The 22,343-nt window shown below is 47.9% G+C and overlaps 1 protein-coding gene across 1 annotated transcript in view; it reads right to left on the bottom strand.

Moving 5' to 3' along the window:
* The window catches only part of LOC115076168, a 190,843-nt gene extending 172,161 nt beyond the window's left edge, over window positions 1-18,682 (bottom strand). Inside the window, exons 1-3 of the mRNA XM_029577309.1 lie at window positions 18,601-18,682; window positions 17,787-18,143; window positions 16,992-17,297 (exon numbers count right to left, since the gene is read on the bottom strand). Of these exons, the coding sequence (XP_029433169.1) occupies window positions 16,992-17,297; window positions 17,787-18,143; window positions 18,601-18,643 (706 nt within the window). The 5' untranslated portion in view covers window positions 18,644-18,682. The remainder of the gene's footprint in view (window positions 1-16,991; window positions 17,298-17,786; window positions 18,144-18,600) is intronic.
* Window positions 18,683-22,343: the final 3,661 nt, after the last annotated feature.

Raw genomic sequence — 22,343 nt, 5'->3', positions numbered from 1 at the left:
CATCATTAGTGAAGTGATTACATAATTTTTTTATGCAATATTGAAAATGGAGTATTGTACATATTATGAATGCATTCCTCATAGATCTGTCATTTTGGGTTCTGTAAGCCCTGCAATGTCTATGGCAGTGTTGAAAATGCTTTAAGCTCATTACAGTTGCAAAACTACAACATTTAAGGGCTAAGTTATCTAATCAGGTTTTATGTGAATTTGAAGACCCCCTTTCTGTACTCATTTTAGAAGGGTTGTGTATTGGTGGGGAATTGGACAAGCAGTGGACAGTTAAACCAGTTCTGAATGAGACACTATCAGAACAGAATGCTGAGCCTAAGGCCCCTAAGGCATGCACTGACTCACTAGTGAGTGACATACTCCTAGACATAACAGATCGATTTCAAGAAGAGTTAGTTCATATAGCTGACAGCCATAAAATTGATATTAAAGATCTGAGAAAGAGAACATCTGCTCTTATAACTGGGGGTTTGGGGTCACTAATGGAAGGAGCAATTGATGCGAAGGACTCACTTCAGGGTGTGCTGTGGACTTCAGCTAAAGGCCAGCAGGAAGTTCCCAGATAGCAGGATACTACACTAACTCAACTTTCTGTGACAACCAGTTCTCCTCAATATTCTACTCCATCAATCTCCATTCCTGCAGATATTTCAATGATTATAGTGGAGCATGTGATGAAAACTCCCAAGGAAGGGGGCCAAGTTGAATCATACTTACCACAAAATTAAAGTTTTCTCTGGGAATGTCCCTTAACCTAGTAATGAAGGAGATTATGAAACTTGGCATATTCAGATTAAGCAATTATTGCAGGACCCAGACATCACTGCAGGTGCTAAAAAAAAAGAAAATTATTTGAAAGTCTCCTCCCTCCAGCTTTAAATGTTGCCTCTTATATGTGTTATTGTTCGGTGTGGTTGTGGAGCCCTGGGTCGTAGTGAAAGTTGACCCCACCCACAGGGAGGAGCCCTGTGGGAACTCATTATGACAGGCTCTAGTCTCAATAGACAGACAACAGTAATAGATTTTATTAAGCAGGAAAGTAGGTATACCACTAGGTGGGCATATACTCAGTCTGGAATGAAGTGGTGTGAAGCTGGTCCTCCTGGTAATGGTCCACAGAGCGGGGTACACCAGGGCAGCTCATCTGGAGTGGAGATGCTTCTAGATGTGATCCGGTAGTGGCCCGCAGCACAGGTTATGCCGTGAATCAGGTGGAGATGAGAGAGAAGCACTCGTAGCAGAGGAGCAGAGAAGATGAGGGCACTCACTTTGTAGAAATGAGGCAGGTAACAGAGAGCGCTCGGTAGTGGCCCGAGGTATGGGGTACACCGGAGGTCTTGTCACCAAGGTGGTAGATAAGGTACTCACAGACAGAAGTAGTAGATTACTGCACACAAGATGGCACTCCGAGGAGTGGATAGCCAGAGCATAATAGGCCCCCGAGGAACAGGTACCTTAAGTCCAATATCAGTAGTCAGGAACGAGTACTGTGAAGCGAAGAGAAGATCTCCGTAGGAGTGGAATCAAACAAGACGGAAGTCCTTGTTAACTCCTTGAAATCACTGGAGCAGGCAAAAGAGAGGTGAGCAACAGAGATCACAGCCATCTGCGACCGACGGGCTCAACAGTACCCCCCCCTTCTTAGGGCCCCTCCCATGTGGTTTTGGCTTCCTTGGATGAGTTAAGTGAAATTGTCGAAGAAGATCCTTGTCAAGGATGTTAGTGGCTGGATCCCAGGTTTTCTCTTCAGGTCCATAACCTTCCCATGATATGAGGTATTCCCATATCTTTCCTCTCTTGCGGACATCCAAGATAGCATCCACTGTGTAAGCAATGTCCTCTTCAACTGAAAGAGGTTGTGGGTCTGGAGGCTTTTTAGAGAACTTGGAGAGGATGAGTGGTTTTAGAAGTGATACATGGAAAGCGTTGTGTATCTTCATTGATGGAGGGAGCTTTAGGCTGTTCGTTATTGGTCCCAGGCGGCGGATGACAGCAAAAGGGCCAATGCAGCGAGGAGCGAATCGGACAGATGGCAATTTGAGACATATGTATCTGGTGCTGAGCCATACCTTGTCTCCCAGTTGGAATTGAGATGCAGCTCTGTGATGAGCGTTGTAACATTTCTTGGCCCATTGTCCTTCCTTCTCCAGAAGGCCTTTGGTCTGCCTCCATAGTTTATGAAGTTCTTCCGCAGAAGCCTGGGCAGCCGGCGATGATACCGTTAAAGATAGTGGTAAAGGTGGTAGTGGCTGACGGCCATATACAATCTGGAAAGGTGAAGATCCAGTGGTGGCAGAAGAATGAGAGTTTAGGGCAAACTCAGCCCATGGAAGTATTCTGCCCAATCGTTCTGTCTTGAGCATAAGAACTGCTTGACAGTTAAGAACATAAGAACATAAGAAAATGCCATACTGGGTCAGACCAAGGGTCCATCAAGCCCAGCATCCTGTTTCCAACAGTGGCCAATCCAGACCATAAGAACATGGCAATTACCCAAAAACTAAGCCTATTCCATGTTACCATTGCTAATGGCACTGGCTATTCTCTAAGTGAACTTAATAGCAGGTAATGGACTTCTCCTCCAAGAACTTATCCAATCCTTTTTTAAACACAGCTATACTAACTGCACTAACCACATCCTCTGGCAACAAATTCCAGAGTTTAATTGTGCGCTGAGTAAAAAAGAACTTTCTCCGATTAGTTTTAAATGTGCCCCATGCTAACTTCATGGAGTGCCCCCTAGTCTTTCTATTATCCGAAAGAGTAAACAACCGATTCACATCTACCCGTTCTAGACCTCTCATGATTTTAAACATCTCTATCATATCCCCCCTCAGTCGTCTCTTCTCCAAGCTGAAAAGTCCTAACCTCTTTAGTCTTTCCTCATAGGGGAGCTGTTCCATTCCCCTTATCATTTTGGTAGCCCTTCTCTGTACCTTCTCCATCGCAATTATATCTTTTTTGAGATGCGGCGACAGGAATTGTACACAGTATTCAAGGTGCGGTCTCACCATGGAGCGATACAGAGGCATTATGACATTTTCCGTTTTATTCACCATTCCCTTTCTAATAATTCCCAACATTCTGTTTGCTTTTTTGACTGCCGCAGCACACTGAACCGACGATTTCAATGTGTTATCCACTATGACACCTAGATCTCTTTCTTGGGTTGTAGCACCTAATATGGAACCCAACATTGTGTAATTTTAGCATGGGTTATTTTTCCTTATATGCATCACCTTGCACTTATCCACATTAAATTTCATCTGCCATTTGGATGCCCAATTTTCCAGTCTCACAAGGTCTTCCTTCAATTTATCACAATCTGCTTGTGATTTAACTACTCTGAACAATTTTGTGTCATCTGCAAATTTGATTATCTCACTCGTCGTATTTCTTTCCAGATCATTTATAAATATATTGAAAAGTAAGGGTCCCAATACAGATCCCTGAGGCACTCCACTGGCCACTCCCTTCCTCTGAGAAAATTGTCCATTTAATCCTACTCTCTGTTTCCTGTCTTTTAGCCAGTTTGCAATCCACGAAAGGACATCACCACCTATCCCATGACTTTTTACTTTTCCTAGAAGCCTCTCATGAGGAGCTTTGTCAAACGCCTTCTGAAAATCCAAGTATACTATATCTACCAGTTCTATTTGTTCTTTTGGTTTGACCATTCGATTGAGGGTGGTATGCTGATGTTAGATCTAGAGAAATGTCCAACTTCTTGCAAAGAGCTCGCCAGAACTTTGCCGTGAATTACACACCTCTATCTGACAGGATGTGTTTGGGTATACCATGGAGGCGGAAAATATGCTGAACGAACAGCTTAGCCAATTCTGGGGCTGATGATAGTCCAGGCAATGCTACGAAGTGTGCTATCTTCGAGAAGCGGTCTACTGTGACCCATATAGTGTTGTTTCTACTGGAAAGAGGCAGGTCAACAACGAAGTCTGTCGCAATGTGCATCCAGGACTCCTTGGGTGCTGGCAAAGGCTGTAGAAGACCCCAAGGGTGACTGGCCGGGGGCTTTTGTCTGGCACAAGTAGCGCATGATTCAACGTACATCTTAACATCCTCCTTCATGGAAGGCCACCAATAATATCTTTCCAGAGTGGATAATGTACGAGCTTGCCCGGGATGTCCAGCTAAACAAGAATCATGTGCCCATGTCAGTTTTTTCCTCAGGTTCTGAGGAACTACGGTTCTCCCTGCTGGCACAGCATGAATAGCAGCCAGCACTATTTTCTCTGGATTGATGATGTGGCGAGGAGCGCCTGGAACATCTTCTGGCATAAATGAACATGAGAGGGCATCTGCCCTTGTGTTTTTGTCAGCAGGATGGTATTTGAGTATGAAGTCAAACCGATTGAAAGAAGGTGACCATCGGGCTTGTCGATGGTTGATTCGTTGCGCATGACACAGATATTCTAAATTTTTGTGATCTGTAAATAATTATCTGGTGCTGTGCTCTCACTAGCCAAGGGTGCCACTCTTTGAAGGCAAGCTTGATAGCCAGCAGCTCTTTATCTCCAATGCCATATCGGCAGGTGAAAATCGCCTTGAGAAAAAAAAAACAAGGATGTAGAGTATGACTGTCACTATGCTGGCTAAGCACTGCTCCCACCCCGACATCAAGGCGTCGACTTCCACAATGAACGGTCGTTGGGGGTCAGGGTGATGAAGGCAAGGTTTCTTTAGAAAGGCCTTCTTAAGCTCTTGAAAAGCGGCAATGGCCTCGGGAGACCATTGTGAGGGATTGGCTCCTTTTCTAGTCATGGCAGTGAGTAGTGCTGTCAGGGTAGAGTAGTGGTGGATTAATGAGCGGTAATAATTTGTGAAGCCGAGGAAACGGCGGAGAGCCTTGAGCCCTGTGCGTTGTGTCCAGTCTTATATGCTTCTAGTCTTTTGGGGATCCATCTGAAATCCTTTGTTGGATACTATGTAACCCAGGAAGGGAACAGACATCTGATGGAATGTGCATTTCTCAAGCTTGGCATAAAGACGGTTCTCTTGAAGCCTCTGTACGACTCTGGTGACATCTACTTGGTGGCTCTGTGGATCTCAAGAGAAAATGAGTATGTCATCTAAGTACACAACCACACATTGATATAGCTTGTCTCGCAGGATCATCATATTGTTGCGGAGCGCTCGGAGAGCGATCCCACTCCTGGGAGATGTGTGTGCCCTTGGGCCGCGGCTCGACACCAGAGAGTCTGAAGAGGTGCCGCGGGAGGCGTGGCATGCCCGAGCATGGGCTGGACGGAAACAAGCTGGAGTGAAGACTGGAAGACAGGCCCTCCTCCGGGCCTGCATGCTTCGGAAGACCCAACAACGCTATGTTTATTTTATTTATTTATTTAAATAATTTATATACCGGGGGTTCCTGTATAATATACATATCACCCCGGTTTACATATAACAGTAACAATCGCTACATTTTGCGGTTTACATAGAACAGTATTAAACAACGAAGTTTTACATTGAGCAAAAAGAAGTAAACAAGTTTTAACATTGAAACAAACGAAGTAAACAAGTTTTTACTTTGAAACAACTTAATAGAAGTAGGCAAATAGTAAATACTATTAAACCATTAATAGAACATGCGGTTAATAAATCCAAAAATAACATGGAGATATGTAAGTCCACATGAATGTGTATGTAGACTGTATGTAGACAGCATGAATGTGTGAATCTCTAATTGAATAATGAAGATTAAAAAAAGATCTGAAAAATATCATTGTGGGAGTGAAAAGACTTTTTTTCTTGTTCTTGGTTCTAGGGGAAGGCTAGTTTGAATAACCAAGTCTTAAGTTTCTTTTTAAATGTAATGTGGCATGGTTCCAGACGCAGGTCTGGAGGGAGCGAGTTCCAAAGTGAAGGGCCCGCTGTCGACAGTGCACGTTTCCTTAGAGCGGATTTCGCCGGCTGTGTGATTAGTCTGTTCTGATAAGCGCTTCTGGTAGGTTTTACGGATGTGTGTAGTTGAATTTGAAATGTTAAGTTGAGAGGCGCGATGTTGTATAAGGCCTTATGTATCATCGCTAGAGACTTGAATTGGATCCTGTATTGGTGTCCGGATGTTGATTAGTGTTAGAATGTGAAGGGGGGGTATAGTTTTCCGGTGCTATAATGAGGATTTCGGTTTTGTTTTTGTTTAGGACCAAGTTGAGGCTGGTGAGTAGATTGTTGATAGCAGACAGACATTTATTCCAATATGATATGGCTTTGTGTAGGGAGTCTTCTATAGGGATGAGGATTTGAATATCATCCGCGTATAGGTAATGTCTTAGCTTAAGGTTAGTGAGTAGTTGACATAGTGGGAGCAAATAAATATTGAAAAGAGTCGGAGAGAGGGATGATCCTTGCGGTACCCCCCTCTTGGATTCGATGGTGTGGGACTCTTTGTTATTTATCTTGACCTTGTATGATCTGTTCTCCAAAAACGATTTGAACCAGTTAAAAGCTGCTCCTGAAATGCCGATGTCTATTAATCGTTGCAGGAGGTATGTGTGGTTTACGGTATCAAACGCTGATGAGAGATCCAGGAGAGCGAGGAGGCAAGGTTGGCCCTTTTCAAGGTTGAAGATGATGGTGTCTGATAAAGATGTTAGTAACGATTCGGTATTCATAGTCTTACGAAAGCCAAATTGGTTTGAGGTGAGGATATTATTTTCATCAAGAAATTCTGTAAGTTGTTTGTTGACAACTTTCTCTATAACTTTGGCTATCATAGGGAGGTTTGCTATGGGTCTGAAGTTAGCTGGGTCTGATGTAGGTAAGTTGGGTTTTTTGAGGAGCGGTTTGAGCATGGCTAACTTGAGTTGGTTCTTTTTTTTTGTTTGTTTTTTTTTTTTTTGTTGGTCTTGTGGACAGTCCTCCGACCGTTCCCAGCCCTTTCGGATCTGCCACAGGGTACGGCATGAAGCGGCAGGCCGGATGGAGGCCAGGGCAGCGAGGACTGGAACATGGATGCAGACGAGACTCAGAAACGAGGTACTGGAAGTGCAGACGTGGACACAGAGACAAGGTACTGGACGTGCTGACGTAGACTCAGAAGCAAGGTACTGGAAGTGCAGAGGTGGACTCAGAGACAAGGTACTGGATGTGCTGACGTAGACTCAGAAGCAAGGTACTGGAAGTGCAGAGGTGGACTCAGAGACAAGGTACTGGAAGTGCAGACGTGGAGTCAGGAACGAGGTATGATGCATACAGGAGACTCAAGGGCGAGGTACGAGACTGGCAACATGGAGCGCCCTACACAGCCCGCCCGTGGGGCTGGTCACGGACCACAACAGGGGTTGCCGCAGGATACCAGGCTTTCAGAGAGTTCAAGAACAAGGTAAGGCTTTTCTCAGAGACTCAGGAACGAGGTCCATGGCTTGCATCATGAAGCGCCCTACTCAGCCCGCCCATGGGGCTGGTCACGGACCACGACATGGCTTGCCGCGAGGCACCAGGACATCTTGAAGAACAGGAATGAGGTGCTAGCTTTCAGGAGATTCAGGAACAGGGTAAGGCTTTCTCACAGACTCAGGAACAAGGTGCATGGCTTGCATCACGAAGCGCCCTACTCAGCCCGCCCATGGGGCTGGTCACGGACCACGACATGGCTTGCCGCGAGCCACCAGGACATCTTGAAGAACAGGAACGAGGTGCTAGCTTTCAGGAGATTCAGGAACAGGGTAGAAGCAGCTTGCTGCACTCCTGGCAGCATATAGCAGGGGTTTGCTGCACACCGGCAGCCTGAAGCAGGGTTTGCTGCACACCGGCAGCCGAAGGCAAGGTAAAGGCATCAACTGGACTGGAACACGGGATCGGATTGGAAGACAGGCCAAGGGCAAGAACATGGACAGGCAAACATCAGGGCTGGAACATCAAGCAGACATCAGGACCAGAACAGCAGGTAGACATCAGGACAGGACGAGGAGCTCCAACAGAGAACAAGTAACACTGGACCTTGCAGAAGGCTGGAACACGGACAACTCCTGGAGCAAGGATGGTAGAATCCCAGGAGTGACCAACTCCTTGCGAAGGCAAAGACAGACTGACTGCTGAGCCCTTTAGTAGGGCTGATGATGACAACGCCCAGGGAGGGGCCAGCAGGGGGCCACACCTGGCTGGCCCTAGAAGAGGAGTAGAGAGGCGTGCCCGCGCCCTAGGAAGCTGGAGAGGCAAGCTGGAAGCTGGTGGCATCCTCCCGGCCACATGGAGAATCCAAGAAAGACAGGCAGGCAGCGGAGCAGCCCTGCCCTGAAGCTGGAGAGGTGGCAGGCTGCTTTAGTGGCTCCCAGCCGCGAAGACTGAAGCAGGAGTGAGGTAAGCTGGCTGCAGGGACGGCTCCATGCCACGGAGTCAGCCCCAGGGAGAGCCGAGGGCTGCAGGGTCCGAAGCAGGAAGGCAGCAGGCGCAGCCCCGCCACGGGGCCGAAGGGAAGCAGCGATGGCAGGCTGCAGGAGGTTGGAGTGGCTGCAGGCACCGGCAGGGATGGCCTCCCTGCCGGGCAAGGACCCGGACTGCAGCACGGGCACCGGCAGGGACGCCTTCCCTGCCGGCCGAGAACCCCGGGAGCGGCAGAGCATGCCGGGGAGAGCCAGAAGCAGCAGCGGGAGTCCCGACCACGAGGGAGAGCTCGCGGCGGGTCGGCCCCACTGCAGGGAACAGAAGGCGGATGGAGGGGGACCTGGAGGCCGCGGAGACACAGGCGCGGCGGCAACAGCATCAGCGGCCCGACTGGCCGCACGAGGTAAGAGCCTGCCCGAGCTCCTCGCGGGCAGGATCGCAACACATATTTTGGAAGACAGCGGGGGCATTACATAGGCCAAATGGCATCACTAAATACTCGAAGTGGCCATCACGAGTTTTAAAGGCCGTCTTCCATTCATCCCCTTGGCGAATGCGTACTAAGTTTATGCCTCTTTTAAGTCTAATTTTGTAAAAATCTTGGCCCCTTGAAGATGGTCAAATAATTCTGAAATCAGAGGTAAAGGGTATCTGTCCTTAATGATAATTTCATTGAGACCTCTGTAATCGATAAAAGGGTGAAGGAATCCATCTTTTTGCCAACAAAAAAGAATCCGTCTCAGCTGGAGATTTGGAGGGACGAATGAAACCCTTCTGTAGATTTTCTTTAATATAGGCCAACATGGCCTCAGTCTCTGAAAGGGAGAGTGGATATACTCTTCCTCTAGGGGGCTCGGGGTCTGGTTTTAAATTAATTGCACAGTCAAAAGACCGGTGTGGTGGTAGGATATCTGCTGCAGTCTTGGAAAAGACATCCTGAAATGAAAAGTATTGAGGTGGCAGTCCAGGTGGACCGATAGAGGTCGCCATGCAGGGCATAGGAGTTATCTTCTTCATACATTTATCTTGGCAAGCTGCACCCCATCGTGATAATTCCAACGTGGCCCAGTCAAAATGAGGTGTGTGCTCTTGAAGCCAGGATAGGCCTAGTACAATGGGATAGATGGCTTTATCGAGGACAAAAAAGAGGTAGTCTCGGTATGAAGAGAACCCGTGCACAGACATACAGGTTGCATAGAGCAGGAAATCTCTCCAGGTAGTGGCTCACTGTGGATTGAAGGAAGGAGTAGTGGAGTGGATCTCAGAATGGTGAGAATCTGAAGATGTTCAACCAGTCTTCTGAGTATAAAATTGCCCCCTGCTCCGGAGTCAACTAGTGTAAGCGTTTGATATTCAAGAGTCCCGGAAATAAGTGAGGCTGGGAGTGTTAGTGGAGGAGATGGTGCAGTAGTAAGACCTAGGAAGAGTCCTCCCACGGTTCCTAGGTCTGCATGTTTCTCGGAAAGATAGGACAAGATTGAACCGCATGGCCAGGTTGTCCGCAGTACATTCAGAGACCCATCTTCTTGCGGTGGCGTCTTTCTTTGCTGGTTAAATGACTGCGACCTAATTGCATGGGCTCATCTTCCTCAGGGATTGAAGAAGGCTGGTTCTGTATTGCTGGGGTAAGTCGAGGTCGTACACCTCCTGATGAAGGTTTTTTGAGGCTCTTTACCTCAGATGAGCGCTCCCGCAAGTGGTGATCAATTTTGCTTGCCAGGCCGTGAGGGAATCCGGTGTTTTAGGTAGTTCGCATGCTGCTAGTTCATCTTTTATTCGAGAGTTGAGGCCTTCTAGGAAAATTGTACGTAGACACTCCTGGTAGAGCTCAGAGGATAATGTCTTGAAGTCGATGACATAGTCCAAGAATAGCTTGGTTCCCTGTTGAAGGTGCAGCAGGGCCGATCCGGCGAAAGTCTTGTGAGCTGGGTCGTCGAATACTGACTTGAATAAAGCCAGAAACCCCGGCAAGTCACTGAGGATCGGGTCGTTGCATTGCCAAAGAGGTGAAGCCCAGGCCAGGGCTTTCCCGTCAAGCAAAGACAGGAATTAAGTGGTCTTGGCTAGTACCATAGGGAAGTAACTTGGTTGAAGTTCAAAGTGCATACAGCACTGGTTGAGAAAGCCCCGACACGACAGGGAGTCTCCTAAAAAGCATGTGGGGCTGGTAAAGGTACTGCAACTCGTGAAGAACTCACGATGAAGTATTTTTGTCTGGTGTGGCAGTGTTCAGTCGAGAGTTCAACTGATTGAAAGCAGTTGTCAATGCCTCTAGAGTCCGTTGCTGTTCAGCAATGCATTGGGCCAGGCCTGGCATGGCCTGTAAGGCTGAGACTTGAACCAAGTCCATGGAGTTAGCAATTTGTTATTGTTCAGTGTGGTTGTGGACCCCTGAGTCGTAGTGAGAGTTGACTCCAGCCACAGGGAGGAGCCCTGTGGGGACTCACTACGACAGGCTCTAGCTTCAATAGACAGACAACAGTAATTTATATATTTTATTTATTTCGTGATTTTTAATAACATCACCTCGGTTTACAATAAACAATAAATCAGTCAATAAGAATTCAGGTATACATAAAAAATATCAATTAAGAATAAATTAAGAACCAATTAAGAACAATTAACAAATAAACTAATGATAAACAGAATAGATTTTATTTAGCAGGAATGTAGGTATCCCACTAGGTGGGCATATACTCAGTCTGGGGTGAAGTGGTGCAAAGCTGGTCCTCCTGGTAATGGTCCGCAGAGAGGGGAACACCAGAGCAGCTCCTTTGGAGTGGAGATGCTTCTAGATGTGATCCGGTAGTGGCCTGCAGCGCGGGTTATGCCATGAATCAGGTGGAGATGAGAGAGAAGCACTTGTAGCAGAGGAGCAGAGAAGACGAGGGCACTCACTTGGTAGAGATGAGGCAGGTAACAGAGAGCGCTCGGTTGAGGCAGAACTGGCTACTGGAACCAGACAGGAGCTGAGGCAGAACTGGCTACTGGAACCTGGAACCAAGCAGGAACTGAAGCAGAACAGGTTACTGCAAGCAAGCCAGACAAAAGCAAGACTTGAGCACGGAAAGAACACAAGTCTCAGGCAGGAACGGAGTCGCTAACGCAAAAAGCGCACTCCGGGGCACGGAGCAACTGAGAACCGTAAGGAACCCCGTTGCAAGGCGAAGTCCTGGGCTCCGCGACAGCCTTACATAGGCCGCGACGTCTGACGTCATCGGTGGGGCGGAACTTCCAGTGGCAGGAAACGGCCTTCATAAGCACAGACTCTGTGCGCGTGCACGCCTAGGGAGAAGGCGTCCAGGCAGGGCTTCTCGGCAGCGTCCCCACCCGCGGGGATGCCGCGAAACAGGCTGCAGACCCTCGGAGATGGACCAGGGCCAGGGAGGTAAGGGGCCAGTTGCGGCTGCCGCGACTGGGACCGCAACTGTACCCCCCCTCTTACACCCCCTCTTAGCCGGCCCGGGTTTACCTGGGTGGTCCTGATGGAAGGCTTTCAATAAGTCTTTATCAAGGATGTTGCGGGCTGGCTCCCATGTGTTGTCCTCGGATCCACAACCCTCCCAGGCGATGAGGTACTCCCAGCGACGTTGATGGAATCTGACATCTAGAACCTCCCAGACTTGGTAAGTGGTGTCTCCTGGCACAGAAGGATCTGCAGATTTGGGAGCTCGGGGATGGTACCTGGAGAGGATGAGAGGCTTTAAAAGTGACACATGGAAGACATTGTGCACATGCATTGAGGAGGGTAAGCGCAAGCGGTAGGAAACGGCTCCTACGCGCTCAGCAATGCGGAATGGCCCACAGAATCTGGGGACAAGTCTGCGGGAAGGAATCCGAAGTTGTAGATTCTTTGTGCTTAGCCAAACACGGTCTCCAGGGAGGTAGACTGGTGCTGGCTGACGGTGGGTGTCTGCCCATCTTTTGGCAGCAAGAGCAGCCCTTTGCGTCTTCTTTTGAATAGACGTCCAGAGGGCAAGTAGCTAGCGGGCAGAGAGTTGCACTGCTTGCAGTGCGCTAGGTTCAGGCGAGGGCAAGGGCGGCCTAAGTTGCTTCCCATAGACAGCCAAGAAGGGAGAACTTCCAGTAGCGGAGTGCGTATGGTTGTTGTATGAAAATTCCGCCCACGGGAGAAGTTTACCCCAATCATCTTGTCTTTCGTTGACAAAAGAGCGCAAAAAGGTCTTTAGAGTCCGGTTCGTACGTTCAGTCTGCCCGTTACTCTGAGGGTGGAAGGCTAATGAGAGACTCAACTGGACCTTGAAGCATTTACATAACGCCTTACAGTAGCGGGCGGTAAATTGTGGTCCTCAGTCTGAAACGATGTCCTGGGGAAGCCCATGAAGTCGAAACACATGTTGAACAAATAAATTAGCCAAGTCAGGCGCTGAAGGTAATTTTGACAGGGGAACAAAATGTGCCATTTTGGAGAACCGGTCCACAACAACCCAGATGACCGTGTTCCCGTCTGATGCTGGGAGATCCACCACAAAATCTGTGGAGATGTGCATCCAGGGTTCTACTGGGATAGGAAAGGGATGTAACAACCCTCTAGGCTTCCCACCAAGCGGTTTTTGCAATGCACAAGTGGGGCAGGAGTCAACAAAGAGGCGAACATCTTGTCTTACCGTTGGCCACCAATAGAAGCGGTTGAGGAGGTCTAGTGTACCGGTACGGCCCGCATGCCCTCCTGTGAGGGATTCATGGGCCCATGCCAACACGGCCCTACGAGAGTGGCGTGGGACTACGGTCTTTTCTTCAGAAGACACGGAGGTGGCGGCGAGAGACACTTTCTTGGGATCCAAGATGTACTGAGGCGTCTCAGGGGTTTCCTCAATCTCGGTGGACCGTGACAGGGCATCTGCCCGCACATTCTTTGAGCCAGGGCGATATCGTAGCGTGAAGTCAAATCGGTCGAAAAACAAAGACCACCAGGCCTGTCTCGGGTTCAGACGCTGGGCTTGGCGGCTAAACGAGAGATTTTTATGATCCGTGTAAATGGTGAAGGGGTGGTTGGCTCCCTCCAACCACTGCCTCCATTCTTCTAAGGTGAGTTTCATGGCGAGCAGTTCTTTGTCGCCGACTCCGTAATTACTCTCAGCTGGGGAGAAACTCTTAGAATAGAAGGAACATGGAAGAAGCTGTCCATTGTCGGAGTGCTGACTCAGCACCGCTCCGACAGCTACATTCGAGGCATCGACCTCAACCATGAACGGTTGACTGGGATCAGGATAGCGGAGGCATGTGTCTTGTAAAAAGGCTTTCTTCAAATCCTCGAAAGCTTGGCAGGCTTAGGCAGGCCAGTCCACCGCATTGGCTCCCTTCCGGGTAAGCGCAGTCAGAGGAGCCACTATGCGAGAATAGCCAGGAATAAAATGCCGATAAAAGTTAGCAAAGCCGAGAAAACGTTGCAACGACTTGAGACCCCTCGGCTGCGGCCAGTTCTTAATTGCAGCGACTTTTTCTGGATCCATCTGGAAGCCGTCAGCCGAAACAATATACCCTAGGAATGGCAAGGAAGTCTTTTCAAAGCTACATTTCTCAAGCTTAGCGTATAGGCTGTGTTCTCTGAGAATTTGGAGCACCTGGCAAACATGCTGGCGGTGCGTAGGCTGGTCACGGGAGTAAATCAAGACGTTGTCGAGATAGACGATCACACAGACGTTGAGCAATTCCCGTAGCACCTCGTTCATCGGGTATTGAAAGACTGCTGGGGCATTACAAAGGCCAAAGGGCATTACGAGGTATTTGTAATGTCCATCCCGAGTGTTGAACGCGGTGTTCCTTTCGTCCCCGGGACGGATTCTTACTAAATTGTAGGCCCTGCATAGATCCAACTTAGTAAAAACTCTTGTGCCTTGGAGCCAATCAAATAGTTCTGGAATCACGGGAAGAGGGTAGCGGTCCCATTTGGTAATTGCATTGAGCCCTCAGTAGTCAATACAGGGCCTCAAGGGGCCATCTTTTTTGCTGACGAAAAAGAATCCCGCCCCGACTTTGACGGGCGAATTAATCCTTTTGCCAAATTCTCAGTGATGTACTCAGACATGGCCCGTGTCTCGGGCAGGGACAAGGGGTACACCCTACCCCGAAGTGGCATAGCTCCGGGCAATAAGTCAATAGCGCAGTCATATGGACTATGCTGCGGAAGAATATCTGCTTTAGTCTTCAAGAAGACATCCGCAAAGTCCTCGTATGGTGCTGGAAGTCCAAGGGTGGAGTGCAAAAGCAGAAGTGCTGGAGGCTTGGTAACCTTCATACAATGAGAGAGACAATAGGGACTCCACTTAGTAATTTGCAGAGTATCCCACTGGATCACAGGCGAGTGCTTTTGGAGCCATGGCAGCCCTAGCACCACGGGATGGACAGCCTTTTTGAGGATCAAGAAGGCTATCTCCTCCGATTGGATCGCCCCGGTGTGGACTGTGATGGGAGCCGTGGTGGTCAATATGCGACCTGGAAGGAGCGTTCCCTGAATGGAGGTAATCCGGAGTGGAACTTCTCATCTCTGCGTAGGAATCTGTAGTTGAGAGACCAAGTCTTGCTGGATAAAATTACATCCGGCTCCGAAATCCAGGAAGGCGAGGGTTTCCAAGGACCCTCCAGGATATTCCAAGGTAATAGGTATCATACTCTGAGGAGCTGTGACACAACCTAGGAGGAGCTCCTCCCGACCTCCTAGGTTCTGGAGTTTTCCGCACGCTGCTGACAGTGTGCCAAGAAATGGCCTTTCTGACCACAGTAAAGGCACAAGCCCAACGAGCGGCGGCGTTGTCTCTCCTCAAGGGAGAGCGGGGCATGTCCCAACTGCATGGGTTCAGAGGCATAAACCAGGACGGACAGGCCTGGGTGAAGGCAGCGGGCATGGAGAACTGCGGGCAGGGCTGTGCTTTGTCAGGCGTAACTCTCGTGCTCGCTGTTGCAGGCGGCGATCGATGTGGGCAGCCATGTCAATGAGGGCGTTAAGATCTTCCAGGAGATCCCGGGCGGCAATCTCGTCCTTGATGCGCCCTGACAACCCTTCCAAGAAGATGGCTTTAAGGCTATCATCCTGCCAACCTACTTCCTGAGCGAGAGTTCTGAAATCCATTGCATAGTCCGCCAGGGAACGGGATGCTTGGCGAAAGTTGGTGACGAACTGCTGTAAGTCGTCCAAGGAGGAGTCGTTACACTCCCACAGGGGGGAGGCCCACACCAGGGCCTTTCCATCGAGCAGGGAAAGAATGTATGCTACCTTGACGGAGTCCATGGGAAACTGCCGGGGCAGAAGCGCGAAGTGCACGAAACACTGGTTCAAGAACCCACGGCAGATCCTAGCATCTCCAGCGAAGCGGGCAGGCGGCGGCAGCTGAGTAATAGATGAAGCTGTATCCTCGGGTCTCGAACCCACAGCAGGCAAAGAACGGGTATCATGAGCATCCATTCGGGCAGCCAATTGCCCAACGGATCCGGCCAGGACATCCAGGTATTGTTGTTGTTGTTGTAGCTGCTGAGCCAATCCAGGAAGATCCTGGGATTCTGGTACCTCGGCCGAGTCCATGGCCTTGCAATCTGTTGTGAGTGAAGTGTTTAGTGGACCCTTCGGCCGACCTGTGAGAGACTGGGGAGAGGTGTACTATAGTCTCTGTAGTGTGACAGGTCAGGAGGTGGATACCAGGCAGGAGCAGAAGGTGAGGTTCACACTGGAAGTCGGTTCTCCCCTGGGAGGAGTCCAGCCGCTGGGACTTAGGCGATCACTGAAGCTGGAGCTGAAGCAGGCAGGCAGGGTTCTGGTGACAGGCAGGAACTGAAGCTGGAGCTGAAGTAGGCAGGCAGGGTTCTGGTGACAGGAAGGAACTGAAGCAGGCTTGGACGGAAGCAAGCAGGAACTGGAGCAGAACTGGCTACTGGAACCAGCAGGGAGCTGAGGTAGAACTGGCTACTGGAACCAGACAGGAACTGAGGCAGAACAGGTTACTGCAAGCAAGCCAGACAAAAGCAAGACTTGAGCACGGAAAGAACACAAGTCTCAGGCAGGAACGGAGTCGCTAACGCAAAAGCGCACTCCGGGGCAAGGAGCAACTGAGAACCGCAAGGAACCCCATTGCAAGGCAAAGTCCTGGGCTCCGTGACTTCATCTCCGAACCTTCAGCATTCAAAAGGCTTCACAGTAGGACACCAGCTAAGACTGAAATAAATGCAAAGACTGTGTAAAGATTGGAGATAGCTGCTGAAGTATCACCAATTGAAATCTTTGAGAAGTATTTCATGTCTAAGCTACTACAGTGTGCATGTGTTGTGGAGTGAGCAGAATGATTAAGTCTGCTAATTATTCAGTAAAGTTTAATGCTGTTATATGCTAATGTGGTGTGTAACAGATTATTGTTGCTGGGCTATCAGTTGAACTGCAGGTCTCTACAGCCTTAACCTTGTATAGTCTGGTTAACCCTGAAGAAATAAACTACAAGAAACCAGTATCACACATATATTACAAGGTTACACAGCTTCTAAGGGTTTTTGGTTCATTCCAGATAGAAGAAGACATAGCTTCTGTATTCCAAACTGGACAGGGTCCTTTCATATTTATGAACATATGGCCTGGGAAAAAATGGATTATTCTGTCACAGTGTTTTATTCAATAGAAGCAAGTTACTTACCCTTCACATTTAAGGTAACAGTTCTCACCGCGGAAGTTTTTGTTGCAGAGTACTTCACCAAACAGGTCAGGGTTTTCCCATGGTCACTTATAGACGGAGTAAATGTGAAACTGGATATATAGGTGAATGTTCCATATGTATGGGGAGATTTTAAGCTAATCGAGGATGAAGGTGTAATTAAAGTTCCTGTCCAGGAGATGTCGGGGGGGGTTCCCGCACATATCCCCGGAGATGTGCAGTTGATGGTCACTAAAACGTTTGCCTCCAGTATCCCAGGCATCGTGATCATAGGCTTGGTCAATGTAGCTAAAAAAGAGAGAGAGAGAAAGCAAAGAAAGCCAGTGCTAAGGACAAGTATGTGATATTACTGCTTTGTGGTCATCTCATCCCTGCTGCAGCAACATGAAGGGCATCTATTTGTGGCATCTAATAGAAAGGCTGCCAATCAGGGTTGGTGCAAGGGTAGTGGGTGCCCTAGGCGACTTCTGCCTTTCGCCCGCCCCCCCCCTTCCCGCCATCCCCCCCCCCCCCCCCCATTCATGGGCCCGACTCCTACCACCACATTCTCACCGACCACTCTATGCTTCTCAGGGCTGCGAGCAGCATGTACTGCTTGCGACCCGACGAATCTCTACTCTGCTTTGCCACGAGCGGCTCCGCTCACAGCACCACCTGTCTGCTCTTTGGTGTCCACTAATTGTCAGCCCCATAGGTGACCGCCCAAGTTTTTGCTAATGGACATGCCAGCCCTGCTGCCGATTATTTTAGGAAGTCAGAAACACAGAACATACTTACAACCTATATCGATTCCAACTGAGCTAGATACGAAACTTTGCAAAAATTCATTCTGAATCTGGAAGTAATATCTTCCAGTATCCTCTTTAATGACGTCATCAATCCTTAAGGTGCATTCTTGTTTTGATATGTTTCCAAAGAAGGTAAAGCGACTCCTGACAACTGGTTCTTGTCCTCCAGAGCTGTTACTACTTGCTATGGGGAGGTCTACTCCCTCCTTGAACCAAAGTCCATATGTCTTGTTAGACTGTGAGAGAGAGAAGTAACACCAGATGATCACACACAGACCCTCTTCACCTGATAAAGCTTTAGGAATGTTTACTTGAAACTCTGCCTTTTGGTCCTGGCAGAGGAAACCTGCAGGGAGAAATATATTTAGTGTTACAAATGTACAGCATTTCAGACTGAATATCAATTTTAATCCAAGGCTAAGACCCAAATGCTCACAACACATTAGAACTGCAGCATTAAACATAGATAGCCTGACCAGCTTCTAAAAACAACAGCTATGTTTATGTATCTTTCAAATGTTTATAATTATTTGTGTTTAAAATCCTGAAATTAAGATTCCTGGCTAATCTGAACCCTCCTTCTCTGGTGAGATGAGCCTGAGCCCTGGGTCATGCAGGATTCAAACTTTCTGCCTCCTCGTGGAGCTCTGGGGGATGCCTGACCATGACAGAGAAGTGTCTGTATCTGATCTTATGAGACCCTTCCCTGATTCAGGACAGGAACAAAAGCAGTAACAAGTCCCTGATGAGTGCGGTAGCCTTACAGCTACTACTGCCAGAGTCTGTGTCTGTCGCACACTTACCCTCCCATAGCGCACTCAGCAGCAGAAACCCTGCTCTCTGCATCCTTCCCAAAGCATTGACTTTCTGCAGCTGCCCCTCAGCTCCTTGTGCGCGGCCAACTGCCTCCTAAGCCCAACTGTGGCTCCGCCCTTCACATGTGTTCCCTTGGTAATGGAAGCCCATGCGGAGGAAGGGGGTGGAGTCTGTGTGAGAGCAATTACAGGGATCAGTGAAATGAGGGCAGGAGATAGGGGCAGGTAGAAAGGACAGGACCCAGGAAAGAGCCTTGGAGCTGGCAGCAGGGGAAGGGAGAAGGGGGTACACACGAGTGACACAGGATGGGAGCATGGAATGAGGAGCTGCATGATTAATAAGAGACCATGAAAAGCATGAAAGCAGGACCAGGGAAGAAGTAATAGGGGTGGAGGGATACAGGAAGGAACCTAAGGATTGATAGGAACCTTGGAAAGAGGCATGGGGAGAGGGATCTCAGGAGATCAGGTTGCGTGACATGATGGGGAAACAAGGGGTGATGTGGCCATGGAGGGTAGGATAGGGAGATTCCAGAAGTTACCATGGAAGGAGTAATGCAGGTGGTAGAAGGGGAGGAGAGGATTTGGAGAAGAGGAGGAAGGTAATAGTAAAAGAAATCCATGAAGGGGTAGGGGGTTTTGGAAGGGCCCAATGGCAGATTTAAGAGAAAAAGGATTTGAGAAGAGTTCATGGAGGAGGGAGTAAGAGGGGAAAAACTTGGAAAGAAACCATTGTAGTGAGGTGGGGAGGGGTGAGGGAATGTCCCCAGGAGAGTACATGGAAAGGGGCTATAGGGGTACATATGTGGGAGGAGGACCCTATGGGCTTAAACTGAAGGTTTTAAATGTTTGCTGATGTCTCTGTTTATATGTGACATCTGTGGCACATGAAATGTCCTAGAGGAGCAGTTTAATGTAAAGGGGAAGACACTGCACTACTGAAGCTGCTGTCTGTGTGCAGGATGCTTTCTTACTCTTCTTTTTCATTCATTTCTTTTATATATCTTTTTCTACTTTTAATTGTATTGTTTCTTTGTCTTCCTTTCTCTCCTGTTTTCTAGTGGTTTTTTTAGAAATAATAAAGGGGGAGAGAGAGAGCAATTTGGGTACAAAGGGAGTGTTACCCTGTCATTAGGTAGAGGTATGCCCCAGAACCACCCTTGTAGGGAGACCCCATGTGGTTGGGTCCAGGATGTAATTTGGTTATGACAGAGAATTTGGATCATAGTCTTTGCCTCAGAGAGAAGAAGTGGTCTAGACAAGAATGAATAGTGTAAGGTGGAGAAGTTGGCATGGATGTGGCCATTACTGTCTGACTCCCTGGCGGGGCTTGTTTGTGCCCAATGGGAAGAGAACAAATTACAGCTAAGGGAGCTCCAGGCCCTGTGAAATATGGCACAAGTCCATGAGTTCCCAAGAGGCAGAACCCTGTACAGCCTCAGGTCTTACATACCTGGCAGAGTCTAGGAACTGGAGGAAAGACATCCTTGAGGGAGAAAGGAAATTTCCAGGAAAAGAATTATGGGAGTGAGCCAACCCCTCAGTGGTATCAGGACTCTCCCTTTGATGTCAGTGGGGTCAGGAGTGGAAGTCGAACCCTTGAAAGTACCAGGCAGTGTGAAAAGCACTTGACTTGAAGATTTACTATTTGTTCTCTTCTGTTGAAGGCAAAAAAGGAGCCAACAGCTCTTAGCCAGGTCTTGGACTGCAAATTTCCCTGTGCAGGAGTTCGTGCTTGAGAAAAAAAAAGAGTTAAACACTAATAGTCTGTAACTATCTGGTGATGTCATGAGATGAAGGGACTTGTGATTCTCGCCTGCACCAGTTTGTAACACAGTTGACATACTATCAAATGGAGGTGGTATAATATACTGTTTACAGCCAGCCTGCCATGAAGTTTGTAAATAAAAGTCAGCCAAGGTGACACCAGTTTCTAAATGCTGTGCTATCCTTGCAGATACATTTAATAAGTTTTACAGCTGAACCCCAATGAAACTGCCCTTGAGTTGTTCTAGTCACCTGAGGACCATTCAGACCATCTGATTAATCTAATCATGCAAGAACTCACATAGCCAGGATAAAAGTCTTTGCCAAGAGATGGGTACGAGGCAAGTTAAATCAACATTTCCATGAAGATTTACCTCCGGGTGCTCCCCATGCAGCATCATTGTCATGGAACCATAGCTGGGATTCTGAAGCTTGGGACAAGCCGTCAGTCTGAGGGCCCCCTGCTTTGTATCCCTCCTTGCCCTGAACAGTTTTTATTCCATCACTGCCAGTGCTCAAAAGGGGGGTAATCTTTAGGGGTTTTATGTATGATTTTACTTAGACTTTAGAATATCCCTGGGTTGGGGGAGGGGGACAGAAAACAGTGAAAGAGTGGTGAGGGTGTAGTATGCAGGGGGTGGTGGGGTGTGCAGGCGTAGGGGTAGAAAGGACCAGTTCAGATTTGATGAAGTTGAAAGGGAGTAGTAATAGTAGTAGTTAGGAAGCAACTCAGCAGGTGAGCCCTGAGTATTCTGCCCTGCAGTGCTGAATGGGAGAGGGGGTGGGTTGAGGGAAGGGGGATGGGGGATGGGAAAGAAGAATGGGAGAAGTCCCTTATGGTTAGTTCTTAAGGTGTAAATTGGAAAAGGATAGGTTTCAAAGTTAGGTAAGTGTTCAGCAAGCCATCTTGCAGGGTAAAAGGAAGAAGCTGAGACTAGATGAGTAGAGGTGTATTATTTGGCAATTTTAGGGATGGGGTTGCACTGTGTATATATGTGTACGGTTCCAGACAAATAATCTACTTATATGATATACTCCTCCCATGATGTTATGTTAATAAGTTAATAAGTTATTTTTGGTTACTCTCTGCTCAGCCTCTCTCCTTATCTCTCACTCTATCTCTACTCGCCCCCTGCCCACCCCTTCTTCCCACGTTCATGCCTGCTCCCCTCTCCCCGTTCAATGTAATTTCTTTACTTCTAGTTAATTGTAAACCAGCGTGATGTGTCCTATGAATGTCGGTATATTAAAAGTTCATAAATAAATAAATAAATAAAAGTTCAGTCCTTTGCATTCATTAATATCTAAGGGCTGCAGGTTTGGGGTTGTGAGGTGGGAGAGATCCTATATACAAGCCTGGAAGTGTAGGGAGGATATTGTTTGGTAGCTAGTCAAAACATTAGGATTAGTGGTATGTTTATTTTAATAATTGGTAAAACTGATATTTTAATCAAATATGGGTTCAAAATTGTGACTCCTCAATGATAAATTCACAATTTTAGCCATGTGAGGCGATATCTCTAAGCGGATAATTTTACTGCAATTTTCACAATAGGGTTTAGTTATTAAAACACTGGATTTAATTTGGCTATTGTCTGTTGGATCGCAACATTAGCTACAGGAGAAAAATATTCCCAGATGAAAATGGCTTTTTGATGATTTGCAAGTAAAGAATCAGCTACTGGAGGAAATTTGCTACATAGAGCATCCACATTTTTTATAAAAACAATATAAGCAAACTCCTCACAACGATGAGTTGATAAGCAAACTTATTTGTCTGAATTACAAAAGTGGATTTAGTGAGCCGTTCCAAAAGGAATATTCAATACAATATGAATTTCATGTTAAAACATGTATCATGTATTTTAGCTGTGAGGAATCCCTATAAGAACATAAGAAATTGCCATGCTGGGTCAGACCAAGGGTCCATCAAGCCCAGCATCCTGTTTCCAACAGAGGCCAAA

Source organism: Rhinatrema bivittatum, chromosome 14 (genome assembly GCF_901001135.1).
Source record: "Rhinatrema bivittatum chromosome 14, aRhiBiv1.1, whole genome shotgun sequence".
Classification (NCBI taxonomy): Eukaryota; Metazoa; Chordata; class Amphibia; order Gymnophiona; family Rhinatrematidae; genus Rhinatrema; species Rhinatrema bivittatum.
Note: the sequence above shows the minus strand (reverse complement) of the source record. Positions and strands in the feature narration are given on the sequence as shown.